At 39.4% G+C, this 9,942-nt stretch overlaps 1 protein-coding gene across 1 annotated transcript; it reads left to right on the forward strand.

Moving 5' to 3' along the window:
• Nucleotides 1-3,756: 3,756 nt before the first annotated feature.
• Nucleotides 3,757-8,783, forward strand: LOC149111289 (uncharacterized). The gene is made up of 3 exons (XM_089290948.1): nt 3,757-4,171; nt 7,336-7,485; nt 8,477-8,783. The coding sequence occupies exons 1-3, from the start codon at nt 3,877-3,879 to the stop codon at nt 8,515-8,517; spliced, it is 486 nt and encodes a 161-aa protein (XP_089147074.1). The 5' UTR covers nt 3,757-3,876; the 3' UTR covers nt 8,518-8,783.
• Nucleotides 8,784-9,942: the final 1,159 nt, after the last annotated feature.

Below are 9,942 nucleotides of genomic sequence, written 5' to 3' on the forward strand. Positions count from 1 at the left end.
AATTGATTGCGTCAGTGTCAACCCCAGAGTGCGCCTGGCGCTTAAACCTGTCTTGCGTGCGTGATGCGCAGAACGTGTGCGCATTAACAAAAGTAGGCACCGTACTTAAATTTTAACAAACTATACCCCATAAGCCTAAGCAAGATTGCAGAAATTACGTATGCAATATATCAGGAACTTTCCAAGAGAAGATTGTACAAAGAATATGTCAGAAGAAAAGTCAACAACGCTTTAGAGGTTAATTTGCTCCGAAGTTTTGTCTTTGCGAGTAGTCCCTCCTTCTCTCTTAGAAAAATAATCTGACTTGAGCTCACGATCCAATTGGAAACTAGTAATTTATCAGCGGTCAACTTCAAAAAAAACACGCAATGAGCTCTAAGCCTGAGCCTGCGATATGGTCACGTAAACTGGTCAGTGGATAGCTTGTTGTGGCAGCTGTCAATTAACAATAGCGTGGATTTCCAAAATCAAAGATGTAGCGGCGGTAATGGTGCTACTCTCTCAGGGCGCTTTCCATTCGACCAAAAATTCCAAAATTTCGAAACGGGGACAAATGGTACGGAAATTTCCTGGGATAAGTTCCAGAAAATCCGGAAATTGTTGAATTTCCGAAAAGCGAACCATTCAACCGAAAATTCCGGAAATTCCGGGATGAAAATCAAATGGAACAGAAATTTCCAGGAAGAAATGTTCGAAAACTTGGGTATAGCTCACGAGGTTGTCCTCTTTTTCAGAAACTATGCAAATTCGCAATTTTCCTATTCAGCGCTAGTTCTTTTGGCCGCTATCACAGCGAGTTGGACATACTGCGACGCGCATTCGGAGATGGAAATACTTTAGAATCTTTCCACTTTTATCTTGATAAATACTAGCTACAGTTGAATTCGTCAAGAGAGCGTTTTCTAAAAATAACGTCCCCGTGGTGTAGTTGTTTGTTTTGCATAGGCTGGCTAGGAAGTGTACAAAGATTTAAAACGCATGCAGAACAATTGTTCGACTCATTAAGCCCTTTGTTTTGCTACGTTTTCGCTACCGTTGTGGTTTGTTAAGGTCCCTGCTGTTGTGGTCTATAAAAAGTCACGACGTCGACTTATCAGTGTTTTGTTTGTTTCTATATTTGCGATTTAATTTAAACCTCGAAGTCATTGAAAAATTCCAAGCGAACAACACTGTGCGGCTTGTCATTTTCCACACTGGAAACGTCTGTACCATTCACCCATGGAAACTTCCGGAAATTCACACCGGAATTTTTGGTCGAATGGAAAGCGCCCTTAGTTTTCAAGGTATTGGCGTACGGACGTACGGACGGACGTACGGACGGACAGTGACGTGACAACCAAATTTTTTCAGATCGATGGGTTACCAAATTTTCTAAGGTATGGGGCCCCGCTATAAACAAAAACTCGCCTCCAAACATCAATTTGTCATGCCGAATTTAGTCAATAAGTTGATCCCCGTCACTATTTCGAACTCCTCTCAGAGGAAAAGAAAAATAGTTCCAGTTGAAATAAGCGATAGTAGATGTCGGAAGGACAAATCTAAGGGGAATAGTTTTGAGTTCCAGATAACGGAGGATTCGCTTTCGAATTAGTCCAACTTTAAGCAAACGTGTCCTCGTCGCCAGGGTCTTTTCCACTTTTCAAAATGGGGGGCCGGGAAGGGGCCCGGGTACCGACATTTTGAAAATAGTTGAGGTGAAGTATGGAGGTGTATGCAAGTCAAAATTCGATACCCAGTAATTGCCAACAAGCTGATTCTGCTAATTGCAAGTATGGTAATGCAAAGAGACATAACGCAAACAGCACGCACAGAGGCATAACGCTAGTAACAGTAATAGGCATAACGCAAGTAGGCATAACGCAAGTACACATAACGCATGTACCCATAACTCAAAGAGGCAGGACGCATGTAGGTAGAACGCAAGTAGAAATAACGTAAGAAGGCATAAGGCAAGTACCAATAACTCAAAGAGGCAGAACGCATGTAGGTAGAACGCAAGTAGGGATAAGGTAAGTAGGCACAAGGCAAATAGGCATAACGCAAGAAGGCATAACGCAGATACGCATAACACAAAGAGGCATAACGCAAAGAAGCATAACGTAGAGGCAGAACGCAAAGAGGCATAACGCAAGTAGGCATAACGCGAGAAGGCATAACGCAAAGAAGCGTAACGCAAATAGGCATAATGCAAAGAGGCCTAACGTAAAGAGGCATAACCCAAGAAGGCATAATGCAAAAGCGCATAACCCAAGAAGGCGTAACGCAAAGAAGCATAATGCAAAGAGGCAGAACGCAAAGAGGCAGAACCCAAGAAGGCATAACGCAAAGAGGCAATGGTCGTAGGAATGGTTGAAGGGCCAAACACTACCATTGTTGGTCAAGATAGGAAAACTTTGTCATAGATGTACGACCATGGGAGAGACGACCATGGGATAGGCGAGGAACGAGAGAGGGCGGCGGGAATCGATCCTAAACATGGAACCCGAGGTTGAAAAATCCATTGGACCAAAAACCCATCATGGAAAGTAGCCAATTGTTACAAAGAAAAGCGTAAAATTGCTAAGTTTAAGGTCCCATATTTCCAGGAGTTTGCTCGTGCACTTATGAAACTCATCGTATCTAATAAATTCAGCATAAAAATCGAGCGGTAAGGTTTAGTTTTGTTTGAATAAAAAATATCGTGGAAGCCTCCAGTGCGGTTCTTTGCAACTCTCTTCCTAATTTGTGGGGATAGGGGTAGAGAGAAATATTAAATGATTTATTCACTGTTTTTTTGGTTTGTTTTTTCTTTGTGGGGAGCCACCAAGAAAACCAACTTGTTAATGTATAGCTTTCCAGCTCGCACTTAAATCTCACTACACATTGAATCAGTTTTCGTATCGTCTCAAGACTGTAATATCATCAATGAGCTCAATAAAGAAGTAGTAGTAGCAGTGATAGCTGTAGTAGTAGTCACGTGGAGGTGGAGGTAGTGCTAGTCATTTTCAACACAGGAATCGAAACCTTCAATACTTGCAAAGACCTCTGATCATGCACACTCGTTGTAAGGATCATCACCTTCTCTTCAGTCCAAATTAAGAATGTCACCGTACTACTCAGCTAGAGGGTTAATGTTTAGAGTACTAAGTCAAGTTATAATGTATATGGATGCAGACATAGTGCATTTGCCACTGTTTGCATTGCGCAGTAGTAAAGGATCCATTTCCGTAACAGAAACTTTTGTCAGAAGTGCAGTATTTTGTCAGCTGTACATACCAGTTTTTTTTTTTTTTTTTTTTTTTTTAAAAACAAACAAACAAACTCCTTTTTGGGTATCTTTAAATAACATGGCAAGAGCGAAAAAACTTCGACAAAATTCCATTTTGTTTGTTTAGTCCTCGGTGTCCTCCTTATTATTGTCATCAACCATGACAATGTCGGCTCCATCCTCAACTCATTGCTGTTTTGGACGTCCATACCTATCGATGTCAGGGCATGCAATACTCCTAGCAACTGAAAAACAACTGACAGCGGTCTAAAAGTGCCAAATTCGCAAGTGACGATTACCTCTAAATCGCCTCAGTGCCGGACACTATATGACAGCGACTAACAGATCCGGAACAACTGCGTCCGACATAAGCTTCTAAAATTGACAGACGATTGCTTAAGATGTCCACTAGATTTAGACTTTTCCAGTAAGCTTACATCACTCTAGAAAAACACAATCAGCCTTTGTCGGCCGCGGATTGACTGACTTTTCCGGGGTTCTCGTTGTAAAAACAAATATTGTTTTGCATCTGGGGACGAATTGATTTGATTAACCTGATGTCGGTTTTAAATCATTTGTCATAGCGCTGTTTTTTTGCAAAAGAAAAAATACTACCATTTCAGCCGAAGATGTTAACTTTTTTTTTCTTGCTAACTTTTTGCGCCATTCAAGTACTTCGAGTTGAATCGCATATCACGTATCGCGACATGTACTTGGTTGGTCCAGTTAAGGAAAGACTTAACACTAGGGAGTGGATGCAATGCCTCATTGCTTGTTCAACATCTAACGATTGTGTTTCTTACAACTTTCAGCCAGAATCGGGAACTTGTGAGCTCCTCAGAAAGGGACTAGATTTGGGGAGGAATTGTTATCGAAGAAAGTTCCTCGTGTGCTCCCCAGGATGGATTTTTCATCAGACCACTGGTACGTGAGCAGGTTTTTCATAGTGCTTTAGGAAATAGTTCTAAAGGAATTTACATGGGCAAAATATGAAACTACACGGAGAATAACCGAGTCATATGCTCTGAAATGAGCCGCAAAACTGAGGACCGTAGATGGGGTTTGCTGCCATCTAGGATCTGATTAAAATTTTAAATGTCAGCTGTAGAAATAAGGTGATGGTTAACTAATAGCTCATATCTGAGATGTGCAAAAATTACTGACAGCTGAGAGATGGCTCAAATTTTCACATGCTACATGTAATCGACAACTTTCCAAAACTTCACCTGTTAATTGACATGGCAGCACCGCCTTGCAGTGACGCTCAGAAAACGTATGTTAACACCATTACTCCTGTAGCTTTAGAAACATGATCGGAAATAATTCTTTGCAATCTCAGTTTTTGTGTTATATATTATTATACTGTCTAATTTTAGTACTGAGGCTAAACGTTCTTAGTTCGTTCTTGTTGTTGTTGTTGTTGTTGTTGTTGTTGTCTCATTTTACTAAAGATGTAATTCCAAATCGTTAAGTTTTTTGTAGCTTCTAAGGTCCGAATGCAAAAATGTAGCAGAAATGGCACTACACTTTCATCATTTAAGTTCAAATGTACCCCTTAATTAAAAGCTTGCTTGCAAAATAGAAGTTTTCACTGCAATTCCTCTGAGGAAATATTTAGCCAATGATGAATGCAAACGCATTCATTCGATTGAAAAGAAATCCCTATCCCTTCAGTGTGCCTGGCGACGATTTTACCACCTGCTGTACCGGACGCGTAACTGCTTCCTATAAACATGGCGTTTTCATGTTGCTGTTCTCCACTGTCATGCCATCAAAAATAAACATCAAAGATCACTGCTAAATAAAGTCAAGAATCTGGGATATTCAAAATGTTCGATTTTCGATCTTTACTTGCATTATTCGGAGAAACGTTTCGCCCAAATTTATACAGCGTATTGAGACGCCATCTTCGTGTCCCTTGTAGGGACACCAATAACCGGGTGGTCATAAAGTAACAGAATTATCTGTCACTGAGTTTTGCTGTTACGTTAAAATGAACATTTGTTACTCCAGAGCTCCGGCGCATTGAAACTGATACTTCCTCTGATATAAAGACTGTTCAGTTAGCAATGGTTTGAAATAACATTCATCTTGCTGTTGACCTGTGCGACAGCCTTCTCGGGCCGCCATTTTATTATCGTGCAAAGCAAGAGGATCGAAATTCAAACGTCCCATACTACAAAACGAAGATCACTGTCAAGCTACAAATTTGTAAAACGCCAAGTTGTTACAGGGTGTTACGTCCGATGAAATTAAACCTCCGAAGGATAAGTAATTGTTTGTTTTGGAATATGACAACGTCTTCGGCAATACAATCAAAACTTTCTCGAAAGACTTGTACCTGCGTGCAATTACTTAACTCCTTTCAAGCGGGCTATTTAGCTTTCTCCATGCGGGTAGGTTCTGCAGTACTGAAAATGAAGGCCCAATAATCAATTTACCCGTAAGTTTTAGCGACGTACTCTCGTATACGTAAGGGCCCACAAAAACGTTCTAAGACTTTCAACCTAGCAGACACGTTGTTAGCACGTACGGGGGAAATATGGAAAAATATTGTTTCCCGGCTACATCCTTATTGGCTGTTTTAGGTTACCAATATAGCCAATTAAAACATCTTTCCCCCCGCCCCCTCCGCCTCATCCCCACCTTGCCATTTTTTCATACCCGCACCGAGCCTCCAGCCCCCACCTACGGTAATAAAACACCCTAAATAATTAAACTATTATGTCTGTCGATTATGGATGTATTATCCTTTCAGTTAGTATATGTCTGTTATTATATGGCTGTGTCTCACAAGGACTGGGAACTACCGAATTCACGAATTTGATTGGCTGAAATCGATAATGACAGCGGTGTAGATATTCCCATCTAGACCGGTAATGTTTTGCGGTGAAAAAGTTGCAAATTAAAATGCAAAATTCTTGAGTATTTTCTTCTACTTATACTTTAAAGAGGTGCCAAAAAGCGTGATAACAAACAAAAGTAAAGAGGACGAGCAAACTTTGGCAGAATTAAATTCAGGTCATCGCTGTTCGCGAGCAAAAAAATGTCAGTTAATACAAACCAGTTACAGTAAAGGAATTGAATTGTTTTTGTTACCATATAATAAACATCTCATTAACCGAAATTAGTCGGTCTGTATGGGAGAATCTTGGAAGAATCTTGTGTGTACAGACCTCACTGCGTTCGGTCTGTACTCACGACTTCGGTCAAGGTTCTCCCATACAGACCTCCTGCTCGGTTAATAAGAGCTAAGTACAGGACTTTGCTATATATCTAGCTCGTTTTGGGCAGCATTTTCGCATTTGAATTTGTTTCTACTGAATAAAGCTTACGTAGTTACCAAGAAAAACTGATTAAATAATAATAATGATTATAATAATAATAATAATAATAATAGTAATAATAATAATAAATTTGAATGAGATTAAATTTCGATAAACATTTCAAAATAAAAATGAGCGATAGAAATTTTACACAACGTTTCGATGTCGTCATGACATCATTATCAAGTGACAAGAAAATAACGGTTCAACAGTGTTATATATGCGGTGAGAGGTGTGATTGTTCATTAACATATTTGTTTAAACAAATAGTTTCGCGCGGATGGAATCCGATTGCGTGTTCAGGCCAGGTTTCTTCTTTCTAATAAACAACATTTCGTAAATCAAACAATCCAGTTTTCCGTTGCATTTCTTTAGGACGGAGAAATTATTGGCAAGGTCGTCGATGTTATAAAGGCCGTGATCGTTCTTTAAATGCTTTCCGATTGCGGAGAACCTGTGTTCATCAATACGTTGGTGCAAATGCCGGCTGGTATACCCGACATGCTCTGCATCGCACAGATCACATTGGTAATTGTACACTACGCATTGTTGATTAATTAGAGGTGGTTTTCTTGTCACTTGATAATTATGTCATGACGACATCGAAACGTTGTGTAAAATTTCTATCGCTCATTTTTATTTCGAAATAATAAATTTAAATAACAAAAGCAACAACAACAGCAAAATAGCACGTTTCATGTCTTAAAATATCTCTCAAGCTCTTGTCTGACCTACCAGCCAATGCCATTGTTTATTACACAGACGCGTTCTGGTCATCATGGGGCGAGTGGACAAGCTGCAAGATCTCTGACCGTGAACAAACGCGCGATCGTAAGTGTATCAGCTCTAGCAATGGCAAGTGTAGTGGGGAAAGGAGGGAGACCAGGCCTTACGATCAGAATAATTGCCACGGTGAGAAGAGACGGAGAGACGATACACCTCTCTTTTTTCTTCTTTTTCTAACACGGTCTGAACAGTGCAATTCTTATAATCACTATTAAAACTGACTATCTTGGTAGACTGTTCACAGCCCTATATTTTCTCGCATTTTTATTCGATCGTTGAACGCTTGGGTAGCAACGCGAGAGAACTGGACGCCAGCGCAGAACGAGAGACTTGACGCGGTAGGGGGTTGCGCTCGCTTTTTCCTTGGCGTGCAGTGAAAATTGGAAAAGCTGTGAACAGTCCACGTACCATCTTGGCCAAATGTTTCTGATCCATAAATCGAGTTTTGTATATTCAAGGACTGACTTATAGCCAAAGTGGCCAACCGCCAAAACCTACAAATTATCCCGGGTAAAAACGAATACCGCCTAGGTGTGTTTTAGGCCCAAAGGTTGAGTCTAAAAATATATTTCTCAGGTTTTATTTTTATGTTTATTTTTATTTTGCCGGGAGTTCAAAGACTCTATAAAGCAAAACATGTTATTGGAATTTCTAGCTACTCATGTCAATGGGGTAGATCATTTTTGCACCTAAGGCCCTCATTTGGACTGCGTGTTTTACATTTTAAATAAGCTATCAAATTAGACCACGACGAACTGACTAGCTAAGAAGTCCTCTACTTTTCGATTCGTTCTTAATTATATTGTTCTATGACAATGATTATAAAACTGATTGAAAGATTTATTTAAACAACATATGAATTATTGTCTACGTCGTTTCACTTTGTTAAGGTTTGTTTTTTAGCAAATGTAAATTGCTGAGGTGAACACATCCAAAAATCCTCGATCCCAACATAATCGACAACTTTTGCTTTAACATCACTCATAAGATTTATCTTGTCACTGAATAACTGACAGATAATATGTTAGGAGAATTAGTGAGGCTGTTTTCAGTGCTAATTAATAAAAATTGTTCTGTTCATTTGCTGAAGTTCCTTATTCTCCATCTTTATTCTTAGACCCTGAAGGGTCCGGCACGGATGCGACCATAGGGGGCTGAAGGCAACTAAGGACGATACGAATTGGCACAGATTCATTACTTTTACAAGCTATCACATTGCCCTGTAGGAAATTAAAGTTTATTACTGACCAGGCAGTAGTTTGATTGACCTCTCTTGCCAATACACCAAATCAATAATAATAATAATAATGATAAAAATTCAAGCAAAATTAGCTGAATTTTTGTTGTCATAGTCCCAGAAAAGTTTCCTTGTAATATTAGGCTCTTGCTATAACGGATAATTATACCGCTGATTACTACTACTGTTTTATCATGTTTGCCTTTTATTAAGCTCGTAAAAGTAAACAAATTGCAGTTCCATATAATAGTAGTGGCTCCACATATTGTAAAATAAAAAAAAAGTTTCAGTTCCATAGAATGCTATCCACTTCAAAGCATTTCAAAAGGATAAAAGCAACGGGGAGACAATGGCCGTGATCGCACTAGAGACGTTTCTAGTTATAAATTATCTGTCTTGATTTGAACTCGTGATGCATGGAGATACACTCCCGATTTTTTTTTTTTTTTTTTTTTTTTTTTTCAATAGACAGAGAGACCTTGTTTTCACAGCTCAAGCGCGATTGTAATTCCATGACAATGGCGGACATGACGCACTTTCTTTTGCAAAACCGTTTCATTTAGATTTTCTTTGCCGTTTACTGAACCTTACCTAAACTTCGCCTTTTCAATTCCTCCTCCTTTTTCAATCCCTTATCTTTTTCCCCTTTTGCGTTTAAACAGGTTGTATACACGCATCCGTGAAAACTGCTATTACTCAGAAATGCGAAACAAGACTTGAAGTATATCCTTCCTTTCAGGGTCTTATTTGTGACTGAGCAACCTCTCATCAGTTGCAAAAGAAGTTGGGAACCAATAAATTTCTTCCTCCGAGAGCTCTGGGCACAAGCTGATTGCTCAGAACTGATTAATGCGTTAATTACCTTTAATTATATATTCCACCACTGTTACGTCATCGCATAATTAAGGTGGCCGAACACAGTTTTTAAGTGCCTATGTCTAATTCACCATGACTTTTAAACTGTTTATACTTTGGCACTCGTTTTTGAGTTATTTTTTTGTAAAAAAAAAAATACCTCTTAGTCGGCGCGTCGGGTATGTTATGGACGGGTCAATAGGTGAGTGAGTGAGTGAGTGAGTGAGTGAGTGAGTGAGTGAGTGAGTGAGTGAGTGAGTGAGTGAGTGAGTGAGTGAGAAATGTATGTATGTCACACCAATCAGATTGGATCTACTATGAACAGCCAATCAAATTTCTTGTTGTAAAGGTAAATGGTATGTGAGAAACACAAGGTATGTATAAACAGAAGGACTTTGGTAATTGAAAAATAAAGAGTGACGTGTATGTTGCCGGTTTGTGATTTTTCAGTTATTTTTTTTACAAAAAAATACCTCTTAGTCGGCGCGTCG

Source organism: Orbicella faveolata, unplaced genomic scaffold (assembly GCF_042242905.1).
Source record: "Orbicella faveolata isolate gen_17 unplaced genomic scaffold, um_ofav_v1 contig_24, whole genome shotgun sequence".
NCBI lineage: Eukaryota > Metazoa > Cnidaria > Anthozoa > Scleractinia > Merulinidae > Orbicella > Orbicella faveolata.